The sequence below is a fragment of the Microcaecilia unicolor genome, chromosome 4, assembly GCF_901765095.1.
Source record: "Microcaecilia unicolor chromosome 4, aMicUni1.1, whole genome shotgun sequence".
Classification (NCBI taxonomy): Eukaryota; Metazoa; Chordata; class Amphibia; order Gymnophiona; family Siphonopidae; genus Microcaecilia; species Microcaecilia unicolor.
Window position 1 is genome coordinate 336,871,919 of NC_044034.1, and position 25,397 is coordinate 336,897,315.

The 25,397-nt window shown below is 41.6% G+C and overlaps 1 protein-coding gene across 1 annotated transcript in view; it reads left to right on the forward strand.

Moving 5' to 3' along the window:
* MXRA5 (matrix remodeling associated 5) overlaps positions 1 to 23,174 on the forward strand; it is a 73,760-nt gene extending 50,586 nt beyond the window's left edge. The window contains exons 5-7 of the mRNA XM_030202079.1: positions 1,078 to 6,045; positions 14,651 to 15,551; positions 21,142 to 23,174. Coding sequence (XP_030057939.1) covers positions 1,078 to 6,045; positions 14,651 to 15,551; positions 21,142 to 23,050 — 7,778 coding nt within the window. The 3' untranslated portion in view covers positions 23,051 to 23,174. The remainder of the gene's footprint in view (positions 1 to 1,077; positions 6,046 to 14,650; positions 15,552 to 21,141) is intronic.
* The last annotated feature ends 2,223 nt before the right edge of the window (positions 23,175 to 25,397 follow it).

Below are 25,397 nucleotides of genomic sequence, written 5' to 3' on the forward strand. Positions count from 1 at the left end.
GGGAGGGCCTTCCAAGTATCCACCACTCTCTCTGTGAAAAAATACTTCCTGACATTTTTCTTGAGTCTGCCCCCCTTCAAACTCATATGTTTCTATGGGCAACTTAATGTTTATCGCATGTTTACAAAGCTACGCACCCTTATTGAGGTTGAGTAAACAGGGCCCTTAGTGAGCTGTGCATGTAAAGTCTAATTATTGCCAATTAGTGCTCATTCTTTGCTCGTTATAGAATATGCTTGGATTTTGGCATGGAAAACTAGGCACTATATATAGAATCCAGGGGTTAATCTCTAAATATAGACCCCTTTATAGAATTACCTGAAAGAGTTGCCTTGTAAAGATTATTGAAGCAAAGGGCAATACAGGCGTCTTGCACTTTTCTTGCCCAATTTTTCAATCAGGCAGTGGCGTACCAAGGGGGGGGGGCGGTGGGTGCGGTCCGCCCCAGGTGCACACCGCTGGGGGGGTGCTGCGCGCCTGTCCGCTACGTTTGTTCTGTGCTCCCTCTGCCCCGGAATAGGTTACTTCCTGTTCCGGGGCAGAGGGAGCATGGAACGAACGAAGCGGACAGGCGTGTGGCACCCCCCCACCCCAGCGGCGTACACCTGGGGTGGGGGTTCTTTCGCCGGGGGGACGTCGCGCTGCACCCAGGGGGCGGGGCGCATCGGCGATCCGCCCCAGGTGTCAGCCCCCCTAGGAACGTCACTGCAACCAGGCTCTCATCCCCCTTGACCTTGTATTTGGATTTAAGCTTGCCACCAGTCGATTTATGTGCTGTATATAACGGTATGTTCAATAATGCTAAATATTAAAGACAAGAAGGGGAAAATCATTGCATTAGTTCCAGTTTGTCAGGAGTCACACAATCTCTGACACATTCCTAAAAAAAAAAAAAAAAGTCTTGTTTTCAGAGTTACCAACAGTAGAAATGCAAACACATTAAAGAAAATCGCCTTTCACCCTCACTGAGAAGAACCAAGCTTTTCACTGTTATTGTTGCCCTTTTTTCTTTGTATAAATTATTAGTTCATCTAGATATGACTTTAATGTGTTTTTCTTTTCTCTCTTTCTTTCCAGGTGTATTGAAGTGTAAAAAGGACAGAGCCTATGAAGGCGGACAGCTGTGTCCCACATGCTCAAGCCCCAGACATCTGTACAAACAAGAGATTCAGAGCCTAAGTGACGTATCCTGTACAAAACCTATCATCCAGTCAGCTTTCAAACAAAACAGCAGCGCTACCCAGATGGAGGGTGAGAATGAGCCCGAGTCGGCAGAGGCATTGCAGACTGTGCAGGGCAAAATCTCTCTGAATATGACCGATGAGCATGGGAACATAGTAAACATCAGCTGCAACATTAGCCAACTTGCAGATTCCCTACAAGTTCAGTGGAATCAGATTCTCCCGGAAGAAATAGACATCAATGCTACCTTGTCACTGGATTTTGAATGTCCAATGAGTCGCGAAAACTACGAAAAGCTCTGGAAACTTTTAGCTTATTATAGTGAAGTGCCGGTCCATTTACAAAGGGAACTAATGCAACACAAAGATTCTAAAGTGAGTTACCAATACAAGCAGGATCCAAACCCTAATGCATATTATTACACTGGTGTTAAGGCTCAGATACTAGCTGAACCTGCATGGCTGATGCAGCAACTGATAACCATTCGATTAAACAGACAACAGAGCACAGCTCAGCAAGTAGCATTATCTTTCTTGGCTCAGTTTTCTCAAACAATCCAGACCAAGGATACAGCGTATCAGAGAAACAGCTGGGTAATGATAGAGCGGAACGAGAAAATAAAAGTGGCTCAGAGTGTTGTGGAAGGCACAGTGTGTCAGCTGAGCTGCAACGTGAAGGCATCAGATAATGCCTCCATAGAGTGGGTATTTCCTGATGAATCTAGATTACAAGCTCCATCTAATAGCCATGACAGTAGATTTTCTGTTTCTAGCAGTGGTCAACTATTAATTAGAGCAGCGGAATATTCTGACTCCGGTGTGTACCATTGCATCGCTAAAGTAAAACAGGAAATGGACAGGGTGGCCTTCAGGGTTTCAGTCCAGCCTCCAGTCATTCAGTCATCTGATGGCGACATCCAGATTATTAAGATTAATTCTGGCGAGTCCATAGTTCTGCCCTGCAATGCAGTTGCAGCACCTGATGCCCAGATAAACTGGATTCTTCCAAATAACTATTTGCTTAATGATTTACTAAATACAACAAGAGAATATATGCTAGAGAATGGAACTTTGTTAATTCAGAATAGTCAAGTGAGTGACAATGGGTACTACAGGTGTGTAGCTATTAACCAGAAAGGGACAGATCTCTCTGTTTTCCAGGTAACAGTAAACAATAGAAAGGTTACCCGTAAACAATCAAAAAAGATAAAAATTAAAACGAGGCCAGTGATTAAATCTTCAGCAAACATAAAACAAGATGTCATAGAGGATGAAGGGGCGTCCGGTGATGAAGAAATACGTGATGTCCCAAGCCAGTACGATCAGCAGAGGGACAGAGAAGTATCTGTCAACCAAAGACTCGATCGCCTCTCTACGACTAAAGGTAAAAAAAAGAAAAAAGACAGAAAAAAAAAGAAAATGTTGAAGGAGTTGCAAAAGTCACATGGTAGTAATGTTGCAGAGGGTCGAAGGAAATTTGAATCACGGAGGAGAATAAACACAGGCAACAAACAGATTGACCCACAGCACTGGGCTAACATCTTGGCAAAGGTTCGTGGAAAAAATGTTTACAAAACAACAGTGGAACCTTTCTTACTACTCACAAAAACGTCTATAGAGGAATCACAGAGAGAAGATCCCATAACTCCCTTGCCCACTGTGATGCCCCCATTTAAGCCTACTGCAGATTCACAAGAAAATATTGAAGAATCATCTGCAGATGGTCTAGTAGATGAAGATGAGATATTCCATGTTACTACTTTGGACAGTGTTACCTTAATGGATTATAAGGAAGTCAGGACGTCAACTGAACCTAAATTAATCATTGACAATTCTAAGAAAATTAATAAATTATTAGAAAGACCAGGAGAGCTACTCACATCACAAATCCCCTTTTTATGGACTACCTCAAGTACTGTTGCTCCTTTGATTGCACCAAACCAACAACACGATGATGGGATAGATTATTCACCAATAGCAAAGGAAAACATTCATTCTTTTAGTCAACAATCAGAGTATGAAGGAACTACAGAAACAACAGAAACATATGCATTTGAAAATCCATCTATTACTTATGAGCCATGGGTATCTCTGGATGCTACTGCTCAAGAAAAAGACTATCACACAGTTATAAATAATCATGCTGAGAGCAGAACAAATGCACAACCTAATGGAATGAATACACAAACTACAAGTTTCATTCCTTCTCAGGCTAATTTCATGAACAGTGTTGACTTTGGGATTGCCCATGACACTACTTCTGTAACCTCACTGGTTGAAAATGAGGCTATGCATCGTCTTCCAAAAGTACTTACTGAAGAGAGAGTTAATGAAAATAATGTAAATGAAAATACTTCTATATTAGTTAATAGGGATACTAATGAGGGACCTCAGGCCACTACAGAAATAGATATCTTAGGAAACAATTCTACAGTTCTTAGCCATGGACATTTTAAGGGAATAGAGTATCTAACAACTCCAGTTTCAGAAGCAGACTCTACATTTAAACAACCAAGGACCATCATTCCACTTGAAAGGGAAGAAATGACAACAGCTGCTTCACTTGATAGGCTAATGACTCCAGTAATGCCTACAACTCCCTATATAGAGACTACTTCCAGTTCGGTGACTGCTCGTCCAAGACGAAGACCTCATGGAAAGAAAAGACTTAGACCAAACAGATTGCGACAGCGACAAAAGCATGCTCGTCCAACTGCTTCACTTACAGTGCTGACACACAAGATCTTAACTCCAACATCAGCATCTGAAACAAGGAATGTTATTGAAAGTTCACTCGTAACCAGTATGTCAGAAAACAATAAACCTAGTATTAGTGTACAGCCTGAAAAGGTTATCCATATGAAGACAATTACAGTCCCAGTCACTGATTCACGTAGTTTATGGATGTCTACAGAGGACAAACAAAAAGGAATAACTTCATTATGGAGTTCGACTGTAGCTTCACCTGGAAAAGCAAGTGCAACACTTGCTACCACTGCTGAATCTATGCTATTGCTCAGGACTGAACAAATAATAACAACAGAAGCTCTAGGTGAAAACATCATTAAAGAAAATACTCTGCTTCCTGGAAAGGAACAGTTGTCCCCGACATCAGATCTAAAACCTACCTCAACAATACTTCATATTTTACATGCTGCTGAAAAAAGTTTCACTCAGGTTAATTTTGAAGATAATTCTTACAAAAGTAGCACCATCTCTGGTGAAAAATCCAGTAGCTTTATTGCAACATCACATCCAGACCACAAAGCGACTACTGAATCTTTCTCTACATTTCGAGATCATCCGCTTGTTATTGATTCATTAGAAAGAGCACATCATATATCCAGCACAATACCACCACCAATTTCTCCAGTTGTGCTACAGCCAAGCAAGCCTGGTATAGCTTTAGAAACTAAAAAGATGCTCCCATTTACAGAACAACCTCAGTTGACAAAAACAGAAACACCCAAAATGTTTTCAGTTATACGTTCAGAGACAGAGAAGCTAATTAGCACTCCTGCACATCCTCAGAGCCACACTCAGTTAGTTGTTGGAGAAAAGATGGGAAACAGCTACAAGAAATTTGAACCACATTACACTGCCAGATACGGACTGTCAAAAGAGCCAGTTTCTACAATTACACCAATCACATTTGCACCTATTGAAAATGCTGAAACTGATGCCTCCTTGGGTTTTCCAAGTACTGATACGTTTTCTTTTCATGGTTCTTCTGTCAAGGAGGCCAGAGAACACATGGATTTAAATCAAGTAGAGGCTAAAAAATCCAAAACCGAAGCTATCAGTCAAGGAACCCACTTTGGTTCAAGACAAAATGAACTTGCTACCTCTTATTTTAACAAAAATAAAATTCAGACACAACCAACACAAGAACATATCAAAGATACGTACAGTAGAAAGTCAAACAGCAGCGTCTTATTGACTCCTAAAATTCACCACCAGCCTGGAATAATTCCAGGGTTAAACCAGCGGCCTGTTGTAGCCCCTCCTCAGTTTATTCCAGTGAGAAGTACACTAAAACCACCACATTTCATAACTCATGCTCCATGGCGTTATTTTATCACACATCCTCCTTTACATTTTACCAACAGGCCAGAGATAACTGCATATGCAGTACATAGCACCCAAGCAAGGAAAACACATACTCCTCACTCTGTAAGAACCACAACCACAGCTACTGTCTCTCCACTATATAAGCCCAATCCAATAATTCCCAGTTGGTTTAACCATCAAGGGCCTGGCAGAGTAACTATAAACTCCAGAATTTTTGGAAATCATTATGTTATTGATAACAGAAGTACAATTGGAAGAACTCCACACCAAGGGATCCCATATTACTCAAATTCTCGACTCCCATTTGTATTCAACAGAACCAGAGGAATCCCACGACTTGGTGTTACTTCTAAACCTCTAATACCAACCCATTCTGCCTCAGTCATTGCAACGGAAAAGAAGGTCGTGCTAGGTTCATCCATTAAAGAAGCAACATCAAGTAGTGTTTTAAGGACCACAACTACTCCTAAATCTATTATGACTCATTTAATTACAACTCCAATCCATTTAGCTAAAGGCACCGTACCAAAACTTTCCCCTACTATCTTTCCTCACAGAAATGGCGACCATAATAACCAGAGATTTCCATCTGTATCAAAGGATGGAGAACAGAAGTTGAATAATCCTACTGCCACTCAGCTTGCCCCTAGCTTTCAGACACTTAGAGAAGGACCAATAATCATTACACCACGCTATCAGACTTTATCCATCCCAGCTGAAATGGATGCAGTGTTCCCATGTGATGCCATAGGAGAACCTAAGCCTTTCCTTACTTGGACAAAGGTCTCTACAGGTAAGACGTTTTGGAGGTCACTTTAGAAGGGTTGTGCTGCATCTATTCATGTAATGTGTAAATGGCATACACAGGTAGATCAGCAGAAGTAGTAGTGAAAGTAGCAGGGCTCTTCCACAAAATAACAGAAGGACGAGAGATGTAATGAATAAAATCTTTATTCTTCAAGATCCGACACAGTATTGTGTTTCAGCGTGAAGCCTACATCAGGGGTCTGTACATAGAATCACTGATGAGGATTGGGTATCAGGGTAACAGTCTTTAAAAAGACGCGATCCCAGTGGACATGCAGTGCAACATGCAGGAACGAGGTGCTGAAAAGCACTGCCTGTCCCCTGGGATTGCATCTTTTTTAAAGACTGTTATCCTGACACCCAATCCTCATCAGTGATTCTGTGTACAGAGCCCTGATGTAGGCTTCACGCTACCTTCACTACTCTTTCTGCCGGTTTCCTCTTACGTAGTGACACACGGCCCTCCGCTTTTGCGGTGTCCTGTCATATACAGGTAGATGCCACTGGGTTCATAGATTTAAAGGGAGCAAGTTCCATGCAGCATTTTTGAAGTCCAGGGAAAGATATCTGTGGTTTTTTTTCCAATTTCCATATCAGTATATACACCTGTGTATCAATTACTGGCTCATTTGGATCTGGGGTATCCACAAGTGATTGAGGGGACAATATTGCTTGTCTCGATTGCGTCTAAAACAATCTCACATAGCACCAAAGAAAGAGTTATTTCACGTGTTTTCTTAATTGGCTGTTCTGGTATGTGTAGTATTGTAAAATCGAGCACTTACATGTGGTGGCAAAGACATGTAGATGTTGAAACAGCAATGCTTAGAAATGTACAGGTCAATATTCAGCTGGCAGTATTTTTTTCAACACAGACTTTGGCTGACTAAATTAGCCCCGATTATTCAGTGCTGGGCCACCTGTGGAAACTGGCACTGATTATCTCGGGCTCACTGTACCACATTAAAAAAAAGTTGCAGAGGCCCTCTGATCCCCCCTTCCTGTCCTGATTCACCCTCCCCCGTAACAGGATTCTAGTCCCCTCCTCCCCCTAGTCTCGATCTCTTCTTCCCTTTCTTCTGACCATGCAAATCCCTCTACCTCTCCAACATGTAGGATCGCTGCCTCCCTCTGGGCCTACCTGCAATCTCTAGTGGCCCAGCAGGGGCGGTGGGGTCAGGAGCAAAGCTTTTGAGCTATCCTAAATTCATCCACTTAACTATGAGGGTGCTGGCACTGAATAATGCTGACACATAACTGGCAGCTCCTACCCAATGCCGCTCCATGTATTGTCCCGATCTTCCCACTTTTTTGTTGGCTGGTCAGAGGCGATATTCAGCTATGCCCATAACTGCAAATATAGGTGCCATGCAGCATGTAACTACATCCATCGCGCCTAATTATAATTTTGTGCAACAGCTTATAGAATTGTGGGTTTAGGGCTGGAAAATGACCCCTTGACATGTTTAAGTGCTAGCACTTTTAGGTGGAAGTTGCAAAATCACCACTTTCATGTATAACCTTTTAGACCCATCTCCCTCCCCCCCTTTCTTTCCAAGTTACTTGAACTTGCCGTTCACCGCCGCTGCCTTGACTTTCTGTCATCTCATGCTGTTCTTGACCCATTCCAATCTGGCTTTCGCCCTCTTCATTCAACTGAAACTGCACTTACAAAAGTTTCCAACGACCTGTTTCTGGCCAAATCCAAAGACTTCTATTCTATCCTAATCCTTCTCGACCTATCCACCGCTTTTGACACTTGATCACAGCCTACTCCTTGATACGCTGTCTTCATTTGGATTCCAGGGCTCTGTTCTTTCCTGGTTCTCCTCCTACCTCTCGCTTCGCACCTTTAGTGTACACTCTGGTGGATCCTTTTCCACTTCTATCCCTCTACCAATCGGTGTACCTCAGGGTTCTGTTCTCGGTCCTCTCCTGTTCTCCATCTACACTTCTTCCCTTAGCTCTCTGATATCATCCCATGGCTTTCATTACCATCTCTATGCTGATGACTCCCAAATCTACCTCTCTACCCCCGAAATCTCAACCACCATCCAGACCAATGTCTCAGCCTGCCTATCTGATATTGCTGCCTGGATGTCTCAGCGTTATCTGAAACTCAACATGGCCAAAACCGAGCTTCTCATCTTTCCCCCTAAACCTACCTCTCCTCACCCCCCTTTCTCTATTTCTGTGGATGGCACTCTCATTCTCCCTGTCTCATCAGCTCGTAACCTTGGGGTCATCTTTGACTCCACTCTCTCCTTCTCCGCTCATATTCAACAGATTGCCAAAACCTGTCGTTTTTTTCTCTATAACATTAGCAAAATCCGTCCCTTCATCTCTGAGCACTCTGCCGGAACCCTTATCCACACTCTTATTACCTCTTGTCTTGATTATTGTAACCTGCTTCTCACCGGCCTCCCTCTTAGCCATCTCTCTCCTCTTCAATCAGTCCAAAACTCTGCTGCGCGACTCATCTTCCGCCAAAGTCGCTATGCTCACATTAGCCCCCTCCTTAAGTCACTTCACTGGCTCCCTATCCGTTTCCATATTCAATTCAAACTTCTCCTATTAACCTATAAGTGCATCCACTCTGCCGCTCCCCAGTACCTCTCCACTCTTGTCTCTCCTTACGTCCCCCCTCGAGTACTCTGTTCTGTAGATAAATCTCTCTTATCTGTCCCTTTCTCCTCTATTGCTAATTCAAGACTCCGTTCCTTTTATCTCGCTGCACCTCACGCCTGGAATAGACTTCCCGAGCCTTTAGCCGGTTTCAAGTCCAAACTCAAAACCCACCTCTTTACCACTGCTTTTGACTCCTAACTCGCTTGCCCTGTCCTTTATCCTCACCTCTTTATTCCCTTACCCTTAATTGTTCTGTCTGTTTACCTGTCTTATCTAGATTGTAAGCTCTTAGAGCAGGGGCTGTCTTTTGTGTATGGTGTTCAGCGCTGCGTATGCCTTGTAGCACTATAGAAATGATAAGTAGTAGTAGATGGAAACTGCTGAGTTGATACCTCTCTTTTTGTGCACATGTATATTTCCAAACTGGCTGCTCCTGCTGTATGTGGTAGCAAATAAATATGTAAGTCCTGCACATCATTATACATATTTTACAAAAGACTCGGTTTGGATATTCAAAATGACTTACCAGGCAGGGATGGTTTCTGTCCAGTTAAATTGCACTGAGCATCTCAGGAAGGGAGATTCATCTCTACTTAACTCATGCTGCTTAATATCCCCTCTGATCGTCATGGCACTGTGGCAGTTTCGTGGCAGAGTATGCTTTTTCCTGGAAGTTATGTGGACCCTGAAATATTTCATAATGGTCCCTGCACAGCTAATGATGCAAGTAGGTCTGTTTTAATTGCAATCTTAAGGTTGCCTGATTAGCTACATGGGTATGGCAATGAATATTAGCCGAACCAGCATGATTTCCAGGTACGTTTGCTGACCCAGGCATGGCTTGACATTGAATATCCAAGGTCTAAATTAGCCATCCCTGTTCAGCAGAAACGTTTGTAAAATATTGAGGAGATTGAGTACAACCTCATCTGGATGTCTCAGTTCCAATCTCAGTGTGCCTTTAAGTAAATGAGGCCTACTGAATTTTTTTGTAGATGATCTTACATTTAAATGTGAAGGGCTGGTTGGATATTAGGAATTTCATATAGATTACGTACAAGTTTTAACTTCAGGGTTTTTTTTCCATTAATTAAATAGTAGCAGCACCCCTTGCTTTACCATTGAGCACAGCAGTTCAAACAAGTAGCTGACATATTTATGGAACCTATTTACTAAGGGGTCCTTTTACTAAGCTGTGCTAAAAAGTGGCCCGTGCTACTTTTAGTGCATGGGTTTCCCACAGGCCAAGGCCACTTTTAGCATGGCAGTAAAATGGACAATTTTTTTTTCATTAATAGCCACACACTAATTTCCCAATCAGTGTTTGGCAATTACTACAGGAGCCCTTACTGCCACCTATGCAGGGGCATAGCCACAGGTGATCCCAGGTGGACCAGGACCCACCTAGTTTGGACTCAGGCCTATCCAGCAGCAGTGCACCCCTGGGTCCTGACCAGGGTTACCATATGTCCGGATTTACCCGGACATGTCCTCTTTTTGAGGACATGTCCGGGCAACCGGGCAGGTTTTGCCAATCTGCCCGTTTGTCCGGATTTCTGGACAAATGGGCAGGCTGGTGGGCCTCCCCTCCCCTTACTTACTACTGCCCTGGTGTTCTAGTGACCTCTTTCCTGCCCCGAGCGCTGCCCTGCATGCATCCTTCCTGCTCCTGACCTCGGACCCAATTCAAAATGGCCGCCGAGAGTTGAAGTGACCTCGCAAGACTTCAACTCTCGGCAGCCATTTTGAATCGGCGCCGAGATCAGGAACAGGAAGGATGGATGCATGCAGGGCAGTGCTCCGGGCAGGAAAGAGGGGGCTCTTTCTTGCCCTGAAGAGGTCACTGGACCACCAGGGCAGTAGTAAGGTAAGGGGAGGGGGATGACGGGGAGAAGGAGTGACGGGGTGTGTGACGGGGAGGGGAAATGTGACAGGGGGCGGAGCGAGGGTGTGAAAGGGGCGGGGTGGGGAAGGGGCATGGTGGAGTGTGTGGTGGGGCGGGGCATGTGTCCTCCTTTTTGGGGGACAAAATATGGTAACCCTAGTCCTGACAGCTCCGATGTTGGGAGGAGCAGTCTGAGCCTCCATTGCTAACTCACCTCTATGGGTCTGCAACAGCAGCAACAACAGCGATTCCCACACCCTGCCTGCTGCTAACCTAATATTCTAGAAAGGAAACTAGGCACCTATTTTCTTTCATAGAAAAGGATTCCAATAGATGCCCTCTAGGTGACTAAATCAAGGCACCCTTTTATAGAATTGCTTTCTGTGAGGGCAATTCTATAACGTAAGTGTTAACAGTTATGCATATAATATGCTCATATTTAGAAAATCACTTTAAAGAGGGTTAAAAAATCTTTCAAAAGTTTTGTTATCAATAAATGAGCCGCAATCATATCAATTCAAACATTCTTAAATTCTTTCTCAATCAGCATCAACCATGTGAGTGATACTAATTTTTAACCATTTTAAACTATTTTTGAATGACCTTCAGAAGCGACATATTCCAAATGCTAATATATCCATGCACATAAAGTCACTAAATTCTTCATTGGTCACGTTCTATTTGATTCTTTAAAAAATAATAATTTTCTTTGTAAATAAAGTGAACACTTATCTTTGACAACCAGTGGACCTAAGCCAATATGCCCGTTTTGCTATAGTCTGCGTCAGGGCAGGTCCTCTAGAAAATATAAAAATGTATATCAGGTTATGTCTTTTACGTAAATATAACCAACCAAATATGAGATATCTACATATGTCAATGTGATATATTTTTAACGGACGAAAAGCCTCAAGTAACCGCTGGGACACTCCTCTGTTAATGCTTATCAACTTTAGGAAGGCCCATGAACTCATCAGTGGCATAAAAACCTCCGGCACCGGTGATTCAATCAGCCTTCGCTGGCAGAAGGCTGATTGAATCACCGGTGCCAGAGGGAGAACGCTTCAGGGAAGCAAAGTGTTGGTGAATGGGAATCTGGACACTTTGAACTGGACTGTTTTGAGTTGCCTTAAGATACCAGTTACACTTGGCACCAGATACCAGTTGGAGTCTGCGGTACCCTGAAGCAGAGATTGAAAGCTTGGCCAAAGTCGGGCCGTGGGTAGTTGGTAGAGTTTCAGCGAACAACTGGATGGCTGGAAAGCTAAGTCTCTTTACAAATTTGTTTAGAAATAATTTAAAAATAATAAAAACAGGAGGTTTTTATGCCACTGATGAGTCCGTGGGTCTCCCTAAACTTGATTACTACTACTACTACTACTACTACTTATCATTTCTAAAGCGCTACTAGATTAACATTAACAAAGTAGTGTCCCAGCGGTTACTTGAGTCTTTTCCTCCGTTAAAAACATATCACATTGACATATGTAGATATCTCATTTTTGATTGGTTATTAAAACAGATGTGATATTCTACAAGCTTCATTACGATATTTAGATTTTACGTAAATATGTCATAAACATCAAGCATATCAAATGAAAACTCACAGAAATGCATTCCTCCCTTCTCATAGCACATTTTGTTCCATATGGTCCAACTCCAAAAGAAGGCCACTGTGCAATTTAAACCCACATTCTTTATGTATCAATGATGTCATGACGCAAGTCAGCTGAAACTCACAACAGGACCTGATTGGGTCATTCAAACTAATGATATCCAATCCAGTTCCAAATTTAATCCTGTAGGTTCCAGAGTATTCAAATATAAAATCCAGCGTTGCTCTTTATAAATAAGAAAAGATGTGTTCACTTTATATACTCAGAAAACAATGTTTGAAAAAGAATTAAAGAATTAATAGAAACAGTGACCAATGAAGAATATAGGGGCCCTTTTACAAAGCAGCGGATTAGCATGCACCAAATCATCACTACCACCAGGGTAATGCATGTGCCTGGCAGTAATTCCGAGTTTGGTGCACACTGAATCCCGTGGAAGAAAATATTTTTCTATTTTTTTACCACGGGGGCATTCCTAGTGGTAATCGTCAGCGTGGCCATATTGGCGCACATTGCATGGTTACCGTGCGGGTAGCAGGTAAGCCCTTACTGCTAGGTCGATGACTGGCGGTAAGGGCTCAGACCATAAATAGGCGTGCGCTAGTTTTAATTTTTGCGCACGCCCATTTCTTGGCCCATTAAAAATGGTCTTTTCCCCAACCATGGTAAAAAAGTGGCCCAACACTCTCCAAAAAGATGCATCCACACTACTGCAGTCCACGTTTTACTGTGGCTTTGTAAAAGGACTCTGTAGCATGGATACATAGCACTTGGAATACGTCACTTCTGATGGTCAATCAAAAATAGTTAAAAACGGTTCAAAGTTAGTATTGATCACATGGCTGATGTTGATTGAGCATGAGTTTAAGAACGTTTGGATTGATATGGTTGAGGCATATTCAGAAAACGGCATATATTTATGTATACATCTGTGCATAGATATCACAATTTCACCTTAGCACTATTCTGAAAATGTTTGCTTAATTTACGAAGCGCATATTTTCAAGGGGGGTGTACACTTGGATGAAGCATGGGTGGGGCTTAAATTTACATTCATAACTTATAGAGTATCATAATTTACCTGCATATCTACAATATTTAGGGGCAAGCATTTACACCAACCCTATGGCTGGCATAAGTGGTCACACCTAACTGTTAGGCATGTATATACCTGGTTACACTAGATTTTTTTAAATAAAGGAGGGTCCCACAAGGTACCTTACCTTCCCTGTTATAGAATTGCCCTGTTTGTGTCTATATTGAAAATGCATATAGATAAATACTATAAGGGATGCCTAAATTTAGGTGCTATTTATATGCACTAATTTATAAAATTGCTGCACCTATGCGTGCAAATGATGCCACTAATTGGCATTTATGCACGTAGGTGTTAGGTGCTACTCTATAAACAGTGCACCTAAGTGCTCCTGAGATGCATGCACAATTTAGTTGGCTAATGACCTCTTAACCATCAATAATTGGGTGCTAACAACCAATTATTTCCATTAATTGGCACTGTATAGGATTTGCGCATGCTTCTGACTGTGCGCCATTCCATATTGCTGGGCACCTACACCCCTTAATGCGTATCTCAAAAGGGGGTACAATGGAGGGGCATGGGCATTCCAAAAAGTTGCATGTTTTGTTACTGAATAATGGGTCAGCCCACCAAACTTGAGTGGCAGCATTTATACCAACTTTCAGCAGGCCTAAGTCTGGTGCCCAAAGTTAGAGAGTGGGAATTGGCACTAAGCGTGTGCCCCCTGTCTGGTGTCCAAAGTTAGACAGTGAGAATTGGCACTAAGCGTGTGCCCTTTATTGAATCACGCTTAGAGCCAATCTTTTCCGGTGCCCATTTTTGAGCACCATTTATAGAATCCAACCCATAGTGCACAACTGCAAGGGGGTGTTAACATGAGATGAGCATGGATGTGTCATGGGCGTGTTGCCTAGTGACACGTGCAACTTATAGAATATTGTCAATTAGCAAGGCACACTTAGGTTCACTCATTTATGCCTGTGATTGACATGGCGTGATATGGCATGACTGTGCCTACCATTAGGTACTCCAAAGTGAATTCCCGCTGCAGCTCCTTAGGACTCTGGACAAGTCACCCAACCTTCCATTGCCCTAGATACAAAAAATAAATACCTATATATAATATGTAAACCATTTTTTAACTATAGAAAAGCAGTATATCAAATCCCACCCCCTGTAGACTTGGTGCTATGTGTGCTTTCCCACCTAAAGAAATAGGAACCATTTATGAATATTTAAAAATTGAAGTTTCACACTGGTTTTAGCTATCCAGAAACATAAATCTTGTTAAGGGAATTTTCTATGAATAATTGAAAGCAATTTTGAAATTCATCCTATTGTACTGTACCACTACTTCTATCATAATGCATCTGTTTGATGGATTGTTATAAGTTCAAGAACTTATGTTTTACATTCTCTATAGGTGCATTAATGACAGTCAACACAAGGATACCACGGTTTGAAGTCTTTAAGAATGGTTCCTTTATTATCCGAAAAGTTCAGCTTCAGGACCGAGGACAGTACTTGTGTACTGCACAGAACCCGTATGGTGTTGATAAAATGCTCATCACTTTAACAGTGGTAGCACAGCAGCCAAAAATTGTAGCTTCTCATTATAAAGATGTTACAGTTTATCTGGGCGAAACTATGAAACTGGAATGTCAGGCTAGTGGAATACCAGCTCCTCACATTTCTTGGATTTTCCCAGACAAAAAAGTCATGCAGACTAGTTCAACTGTGGATTCGAGGATAATCATTTCTGAAAACGGAACCCTAATCATCAAAGAAACTACATTTTCTGACAGAGGAGTTTTTAAGTGTATAGCTAGCAATGTGGCAGGGGCTGACAGCCTTATAATCAGGCTTCACATTGCAGCCTTACCTCCAATAATTCAGCAGGAGAAGCAAGAAAACATTTCTCTGTCTCCGGGGCACAGTGTATATATTCACTGCACCATAAAAGCTGCTCCAATGCCAAGCATCCGCTGGATACTCTTTGATGGCACACAGATTAGGCCATCACAGTTCGTGAATGGCAATATGTTTGTTTTTCCCAATGGAACTCTCTACATACGCAATGTTTTGCCAAGAGACAGTGGGCGCTATGAATGTGTAGCAGTTAACATAGTGGGAAATGCCAAGAGAACAGTTCACATCGATGTAAAGAAGCCTTCATCCAATGCCAAGATCACTGCCAGTTCACCACAGAAAACAGATGTAACTTATGGTAGCACCCTGCACCTGGACTGCAGTGCTGCTGGTGACCCATGGCCAAGAATATTGTGGAGACTACCTTCAAAGCGGCTAGTTGATTCTCTGTACAGGTAGTATACCATTTGCATGATTGCACTCCTCTTCATTTTTCCCTAGTTATTACCACATGTTACGTTTTGCATATATGTTTATTAGAACATTCTGGAATCCCAAATAGTTTAAAAACAATAAGGGAAGAAGTTATCCACATGAGCTACTATGCACAAAGCACAAAACCTTGTTTGAAACAGTATTTTCGAAAAAAAAAAAATAGATGTTTTTATTTTTTCGAAAATGGGTATATTTCCTATTCAGATTTGGTACATTTAGCGCAGAATGTCCAAAGTCCAGCTTAGACGCAGTTTCAAAAATGCCCCTCTATCAAGCTTATTTTCGAAAGAGAAGGGCGCCCATCTTTCGACACAAATTGGAAGACGGGTGTCCTTCTCCCAGGGTCACCTAAATTGGCATAATCGAAAGCCAATTTTGGCCATCCTCAACTGCTTTCCGTCATGGGGACGACCAAAGTTCACAGGGGCATGTCAGAAGCATAGCAAAGGCGGGACTGGGGTGTGCCTAACACATGGGCATCCTCGACCGATAATGGAAAAAAGAAGGGCATCCCTGATGAGCACTTGGGCAACTTTACTTGGTCCATTTTTTGTTATGACCAAGCCTTAAAAAGGTGCCTGAACTGACCAGATGACCACCGGAGGGAATCAGGGATGACCTCCCCTTACTCCCCCAGTGGTCACCAACCCCCTCCCACCATAAAAAAAACTTACTAATTATTTTTTGCCAGCCTGTATGCCAGCCTCAAATGTCATACCCAGCTCCATGACAGCAGTATGCAGGTCCCTGGAGAAGTTTTAGTGGGTGCAGTGCACTTCAAGCAGGCGGACCCAGGCCCATCCCCCCCCCCCCCCCCCCACCTGTTACACTTGTGGTGGTAAATGTGAGAAAACAAAGGAGGGGTGGGGAAAATAGGCTGTATCGAAACAATGGGGGAGACGTATATTTTAATAGCACAATGATATTTATTGCAAATGGCTGACTCGAGTCATGGTTTAAAAAGTATAGTTTGTTAGTACTTGGATGGTTGAATTGTCTGATTTCGAGGGCGTGTGGACACACGCTGCATTTTCCACAGGGAGTATTACCTGCAAAAGAACCCCTGGAATTGTGGGATCCAATTGTAGGTAAAGCTGACGATACAAGAATCTCTCTTAAGTTCTTCTCTCTGGAATATGCCACTAACAAACGTTTTTCTCTGAAACACTCGTGTCCTTCCAAAATACGCCAATTGTTTCTGATCGAGTTCTGTATCTGTTTGGCCAGATGGGAAAATTTGAGTGTACATACTATATCCGGTGGTATTCTAGGATCTTTATTAGTCAAAAGATGATCTCTATCTTCAAGAACCGCTCTCGCATAGCCAGTGGAAATATGTTGAGCCCTTCAAAACCCACCAGAAACCCACTGTATCCACATGTAGGTGCCCTCTTCACCCCTTAGGGCTATGGTAGTGGTGTACAGTTTTGGGGAGTGGGTTTTGGGGGGATTGGGGGGGCTCAACACACAAGGTAAGGGAGCTATGTACCTGGGAACAATTTCTGAAGTCCACTGCAATGCCCCCTAGGGTGCCTGTTTGATGTCCTGGCATATTAGGGGGACCAGTGCACTACGAATGCTGACTCCTCCCATGACCAAATGGCTTGGATTTGGTCGTTTCTGAGATGGGTGTCCTCGGTTTCCATTATTGCCGAAAATGTAGAAATGTTGGACTGGAAGCAATAAAAGAGAAAAGTAAAGATGTGGGCTGAAAGAAGAGAGGAAAGAGAGAGAGAGAGAGAGAGAGAGGTGGAGATGCTGGACTGGAAGGGGAGGATAAGAGAGAGGTGAAGGTGATGTACTGGAAAGAAGAGAAGATGAAAGAGAGGTGGAGATGCTGGTCAAAGGGAAGTAGAGAGAGAGGTGGAGATATTGGAGTGGAAGAAGGAGAGGAAGAGGTGGAAATGATGGACTGGAAGATGAAGTGGAGACAGGTAGAGATGCTGGACTGGTCAGAGGGATGTGGAGAGAGAGGTGGAGATGGTGGACTGGAAGGGGAGAGGGTGAAACTGTTGAATGGAAGAGGTGAGGACATACAGTGGTATTGGAGAGTGGGTGACAGACAGAAGGAAATAAAAGACAGTAGAAATGGGAGGGCTAGGGAAAGGGTGAAAGTGAGAGATGGGCTAGGAATGAAGTGAGAGGAGGAGATGGAAAGTATATATAGGTGAAAAATAAAAACAGGGAGAACAAGAACTGGAGGGCGAGAAGCAGATGAATTTGAGTGGATAGAGAAGCAGAAAAGAATGAAATTAAGGAGAGAGCTGAAGGGGAAGTGTGAACCTCACAGATATGGGGGGGGGCGGAGAATGGAGAAAACCTGAGGAAAGAGGAGAAATGGCAAATGAAAGAGAGTTAAACAGTGGAAAGCAGAAAAGAGACACTGGGACCAAAGAAAATAGAAAACAATAAAATGTGTACACAAGAAAGGTTGAAAAGTATTTTATTTTGAATGTATTAACTGGAATATATCAGCTTTGGGAAATGCATATTTCTGATATCTTTGTTTTTTGCTTTGTAGAAGCAGAAATGCATTTCAGTTTCTATTTCTCATGCAGGTTCTGACTTCTTGAGGTTTCCAGTTTTGTTTTTTTTTTGCCTTGTTTCATATTTATTGAGGGTCTGTCTGTGTTTTGCATGCATGACCAAAGTACGTTATTCTACTAGCATGTACTTTCTGCATAAAGATCTGTAAACAGCTGAACAGAAGCCATCCACCTGCAGCTTCATTATCACATTTTCAAATAGTGAGGGACAGGCAAGCTTTGCAGAACCCCAGGGACCTTTTCTGTCAATAGAGATTGAAAACACAATATTGAAGCACCACCACCCCCCCCCCCCCCCCCCCCCCCCCCCCCCACTGGCAGCAATACAGGACTCCTGCTCAGCTTAAAGGGAAATAGTGTTGTAGCAGACTCATTAGTTCAGTTTTCTCACTAGGTGGTGTATTGGTATTTTAGGGCTTGGTGTAATATTTATATTCAGTGCTGACTTTTCACAGATAACATTGTTGCTCTTTGACTCCTAGGAGTTAGTTCTGTTATGGTATGGTAAGGTTCTGAGTGTCTTTTTGCACAGGTTTGCAGTGGAGGGATTCTGTGTTGGCCTAACTGAGGTGACATCAAAACTTTAATATAATTTTTGTTTGTCAGTAACATCAGACAGTTTCAAAACATTTTGCTACATACTGTGTCTGTTAAAATGGTTGTTTTTACTGCAGACTTCTACTACTTACTACTACTACTTAACATTTCTAGAGCGCTACTAGGGTTACGCAGCGCTGTACAATTTAACAAAGAGAGACAGTCCCTGCTCAAAGAGCTTACAATCTAATAGACAAGTGAACGGTCGGTCCGATAGGGCCAGTCAAATTGGGGCAGTCTGGATTCACTGAACGGTAAGGGTTAGGTGCCGAACGCAGCATTGAAGAGGTGGGCTTTAAGCAAAGACTTGAAGACGGGCAGGGAGGGGGCTTGGCGTAAGGGCTCAGGAAGGTTGTTCCAAGCATAGGGTGAGGTGAGGCAGAATGAGCAGAGCCTGGAGTTGGCGATGGTGGAGAAGGGTACTGAGAGGAGGGATTTATCCTGTGAACGGAGGTTACGGGCGGGAACGTAAGGGGAGATGAGGGTAGAAAGATAGTGAGGGGCAGCAGACTGAGTGCATTTGTAGGTAAGAAGGAGAAGCTTGAATTGAATGCGGTATCTGATCGGAAGCCAGTGAAGTGACCTGAGGAGAGGGGTGATATGAGTATATCGGTTCTGGCGGAATATGAGACGTGCAGCAGAGTTCTGAACAGATTTCTGTCTGATCTGGTTTAAATTATCAGACACTGCATCTTGAGGGATCTTTAAATATAACTGAATTTTTTCCATAGAAATGTGTGTGTGTGTGTGGATTAGTAATGGTATTACAAGTTCTTGTAATAATTGAATCTAAAATATACAAAGTGTCATCCATAATGCAGAAATACATTTTTAGATGCACATAGAAGCGTTATTTGTTGATAAGAGTAGCCAGCAGCTCGGCCTCAGACTTCCCACTACTGTGCCAAATTTATACTCCACATGTACCATGAGAAAAACCTCACTCATTGGCCTTCAATCTCACTCATTGAGGTGGTAAATCTCACTCTTTGGGAAGGGTGACCCTTAGCAATCCTGGAAGAAAACAGTTGAAAATAGGGTTCTATGAGATTATGCCCAAGTTGATACAGTAAGATAAATAATAAATGAATTTGATCTGCAAGATAGTACTTATGTTTAAATAATGGTGAATGTTGATAGTTTTAATTGATTTTATGAAGAAACAGAGTGAAAATATTTGTGTTTGATACGGTATTATATTTCAAAATGTTCACCTAATTGGATATTTATTTATTTATTGCATTTGTATCCCACATTTTCCCATCTCTTTGCATGCTCAATGTGGCTAACAATACATCATGAATGTTGGAAATGTATAAGAGAATATACATTTAGTTTTACATAAGGATCTTGTTTAACATGATAATGATGAAATGAGATAGTAGAGTGACAAGCAAATGCTGTAAGACAATTCTGGGTATAATTGTAGGAGTTCACATTTGTTGATCTTTGTGGTATGCCTTGTTAAAGAGATGGGTCTTCAGTAGTTTGCGGAAGTTAGTTAGTTCATAGATCGTTTTCAGGCTGTGCGGCAGCGCGTTCCAGAATTGTGTGCTCAAGTAGGAAAAGGTAGAGGCATGCGTTAGTTTGTATTTTAGACCTTTACAGTTGGGGAAGTGAAGATTGAGGAATGTGCGGGATGATTTTTTAGCATTCCTGGGTGGTAACTCTATCAGGTCTGACATGTAGGCTGGGGCATCTCTGTGAATGATTGTGTGAGCTAGGGTACATATTTTGAACGTAATACGTTCTTTAAGTGGGAGCCAGTGTAGCTGGACAAGTAAGCTAACTCTCAATTTTTCCAGTTTACACCAGTTTACAGCTTTTTGGATCTAGTGCATCAGGACAACAATATTTACCTTTGGGCAAGAGGACTAAGCTAAAAGCCAATGAATTTTACAGATTGTTGCATGTGATTGAATAGGCTCTTCCCATTGGCCACATGGTCAACGTGGCCAAGCACCTCAAGTGCAAAAAAAGGTTAACCCACTTGTCCATAAGACCATCCAATTATAATCTCAAATCATTTTTCCAGAGCTTTGTTAATTTTAGCTTGAAATTTACATTATTTGACTACATCTAATTATTTTAGGATTGATCTTAAAATTAGAACTCGTAGGGTTTGATTTACTAAAGTATGCTACCATATTAGCACACATTAATGGCATTGAATAATGCCATTAATAGCATTAATGTGTGTTATTAGAAAATAGTCTCATTGCCAAAATTTTGTAAATAATACTGTACATGTTAATGCAAGTTAGTGTGCGATAACAGTTATGTTTTATGTAAATCTAAACATTAGAAGTTTTGAAAACAACCTTACTTCCTTTCTACAAAATAGTATAATGCTATTTAATTAGTATCTTATATAGTGTATTTCTTTTTTTTTTTTCTTTCCATGTAGCTTTGAATCCAGGATCAAGGTCTATATAAATGGTACTTTAATCATCCATTCAGTCACAGATAAAGATGCGGGAGATTACTTGTGTGTGGCACGGAATAAGATTGGCGATGACCATGTGGTACTTAAAGTAAATGTCATGATGAAGCCAGCCAAGATAGAACACAAGAATGAAGTTCACCACAAAGTTTTTTATGGCAGTGACTTGAAAGTAGACTGTGTTGCCACAGGTCTTCCAAACCCTGAGATTTCCTGGAGCCTTCCCGATGGCAGTATGATTAATACCCTTATGCAGTCAGATGACAGTGGAACACGAACAAGGAGGTATGTTGTGTTCGACAATGGAACACTCTATTTCAATGAGGTAGGAATGAGAGAAGAAGGAGACTATACCTGTTATGCTGTAAATCAAATTGGGCAAGATGAGATGCGAGTGAGTGTCAAAGTGGTCGCAGAGCCTGCTGTTATTAGGAATAAAGAGTATTCTGTTATTAATGTCCCCTATGGAAATGTTATTACTATAGCATGTGAAGTCAAAGGAGAACCTACTCCCAAAGTCACATGGTTTTCTCCAACAAACAGGCCTTTATCTTCTTTGTCTGACAAATATGAAGTATACAAAGATGGTACCCTTCGGATCCTAAAAGCTCAGCGATCTGATAGCGGGAATTATACTTGTTTAGCAAGGAATAGTGCTGGAGAAGCCAAAAAGATTGTTCAGATCCAGGTCAATGTTCAACCTCCAAAAATTAATGGACATCCTAACACAGTAACAACCATTAAAGAAACAGCCATGATAAATAGTCGAAAGCTCATTAATTGTAAAGCTGAGGGCATACCTACCCCTCGAGTCCTGTGGGCCTTTCCGGAAGGGGTAATATTACCTGCACCATACTATGGAAATAGAATTACAGTCCATCGCAATGGCACACTTGAAATCAATACTCTAAAAAAAACAGACTCTGTGCAGTTAGTGTGTATTGGACGCAATGAAGGAGGAGAAGCCAGGTTAATTGTGCAATTAACTGTTATGGAACATATGGAGAAACCTATCTTCAGAAACACATTTAGTGAAAAAATTTCCATAGCAGCAGGGCATACCATCAGTTTAAATTGCTCTGCAGAGGGGAATCCAGAGCCAGAAATTGTGTGGATACTTCCGAATGGAACTCAAATTGAAAGTGGCCACCATTTCCACAGAATTTACCACAGTAACAATGGCACATTATACATCAGAAGCCTTTCTGTAGCAGAATCCGGAACTTACCGTTGCACAGCTCGCAATCGAGCTGGCTATATAGAGAGACAGATCTCATTGAAAGTTGGTTTTAAACCAGAAATCAGCAACTTGTATAATAACTTGGTAAATATTATTAATGGAGAAACATTGCAGCTTCAGTGCACTACACAAGGAAGTCCTCGTCCACATGTGTCCTGGACATTACCTAATGGAATGGTTCTAGATAGTCCACAAACATCAGGCCGTATTTCACTTTTTGAGAATGGTTCACTCATTATACGTGATGCATCAGTGTATGACAGAGGGACCTATCTATGCAAGGTATCAACACAGTATGGCTCTTCAGTTATGAATGTTCCTGTCATAGTGATAGCTTATCCTCCACGTATCACCAATGGGCCAGCACCTGTCATCTATACAAGAGCTGGAAATACAGTACAGTTGAATTGTATGACTATTGGAATCCCTAGAGCAGAAGTCACTTGGGAGCTTCCAGATAAATCACATATGGTTGCAGCAGCTCAGTCTCACCTGTATGGGAACAAATTCCTTCATCCTCAGGGGACATTAGTTATCCAGCATCCTTCACAAAGGGATGCAGGTCTCTATAAATGCACTGCTAAAAATATATTAGGCAGTGACTCAAAATCAACGTATATACATGTATTGTAAAAATAACTCTTTTATATGGACAAAATGCCTGAAAAACTGCCAAGCATGTGTAGCACATACCCCTGGATTCTATATAGTGTGCCTAGAGATCCGTGGCAAAATCCAAGTGTATTCTATAACAACGCATGTAATTTAATTGGCTTAACAAGCTAATCAGCATTGATAACAGCACTTAGCAAGCAATAATGAACACTAATTGGCAATAATTAGAATTTACGTTCACAACTTGCTAAGCACATTCTGTAACACAGTGTGACTAACTTCTAACGTACGCAGGCAAAAAGGGGCATGGTTATGGGCGGGGAAATTGGTGTTTAATAGGCGTTCTAAACTTTACACACGTAGTTATAGAATATGGCCCAGTGTACCTAAATCTATGTGCTGGAATTTATGCCACATTTTTGTTGGTGTAAATGGATGCACGGAGTTTTAGGTGCTGAAATGTCAACTAAGCGTATTCTATATACAATGCCTAAATCTAGGTGCCACTTATAGAATGCACTTATTGGCATTGATTTCCATGCTGATTTTTTAGGCACAATATATAGAATCTCCCCATATTGTACTGTGTATTATTGAAAACTGTTGCACCATGACTAGGAGGAAAAAGCACTATATCTTACACCTGCAAAATCCATGTGTTAGAAGTCGCCTAATTAAATTCTGTTGCATTCTTGCAACAGACTAAGATTAAAACTCATTTAAAATGGACCGTATAATTCTGGAAACTCTTGTTTACTGAACGCAATCTATCTTATGGGGCTGATGCATTAATCTGCTTCAGCAGGTTTTTTTTTTTTTGCAATAGCTCATTAACGAGTAAATTTGTGAAAAAGGGCATGTGGAAAAGCTTTCATGGGTTCATATTTGAAGAAAAAATAAAACTGTAACTTAGTGAGATGTAGGGTGTTTTGCACAATTTTAGCTATGGATTCAGATGAGTTCTTGGTTTATCTGCATCCATAGCTAAGTTTCACAAGGAATTTCTCACATGCTTCTGCCAATGCAAGAAACATTTCTATAAAAATGTCTCCCTTTTTATGGCTGTGACATTTGCTTAAAGGGGCTGTGGGCCCCATGTTAGATATTCTCCCTGAGAGGGATTCACATCTCTGGTGGAATAGTGGTCTACTAATCCCTCCTGTATTGCCCCAATCTGAGGCTTAAAAGGCAGCATCTTTTATTCTAAGCCCCTCCTCCTTCTCAACCCCCCCCTTAATGCTGGATCCAGGACCTCCCTCCCATAATTCATCCAATTTATCTCCAAAGTATCAAATCCAGAAGGAGAAAGGAGCAATCCCCACTTGATTCTGCTCCAGCATCACCATGCTGAAAAATCAGAGTCCCTAACCCTTAGCAGTACGTCAGATAGGGATAAAGCATCATTATTTTTCACGATGGAAGCGCTGGAGGAGGAGTAAGGGGGGATTACTAATGCAGCATTCCAGATTTAGCACAATAGGTCCGACTCTTGCCTATTTGGGTGGGGTGTCCCCCAGCGATGACCTTTATCCCCTCGGATTTTTTACATTTGTATGAGGCTGCTGGGTACATTTTTTACCTCTTTTGGTGTTCAAATATTGTTCTATGTGGATGATATTTTTCTTATTATGTCTGGCATTGGATACTTCTGAGTATACTATGGAAATGCTAATTAAGAATATTTCTGTGATTTATTCGTGGGCTAATATGTTTTTTTTCTTAAGTGGAATAGCCAATAGACTAATACTGTTTGGTTTGGGAATTTTGATTCCTTGCCTCAAAAGTTTTTGCAATTTGCTACTGGGGAAATTTTAAAGATCACAAATAAATTTAAAGTCTTGAGCATAATATTGGACTCGAGATTAATTTATGAAGAACAGATTACTGCTCTGGTGAAAAAAAATTAATTTTCGCTTGCGTCAGCTAAGAACAATCTGATCCAGTCTAAGTGTTGAAAGTTTTAGCCTAGGCTGTTCTTTTGCCTTATCTCAACTATTGTAACTCTTTATATCAGGTACTCACTGTGAATTTACTGAGGAGGCTGCAGCTTCTTCAAAATATGGCAGCTAGATTGATTTTTGGAGTTAATAAATTTGAAAGAGTTTCTCCTTTTCTTAGCAAATTGCATTGGCTTCTGGTCTCTTCACGTATAAAGTTTAAAATCACCTGAATGGTTTCTAAATCCTTAGCTGGACAAAATCCAGTTAGTTTGTCTAAAACATTTGCTTTTATTGTCCATAAGAAGGGTGCTTCGATCTGCTCACTTATATACTTTAATGTTTCCGAATCCTCGAGATATTAAGCTTAAGAGCTATTTAAATAACTCCTTTAAATATTTAGCAGTGAAAATATAGAATGGTATTTC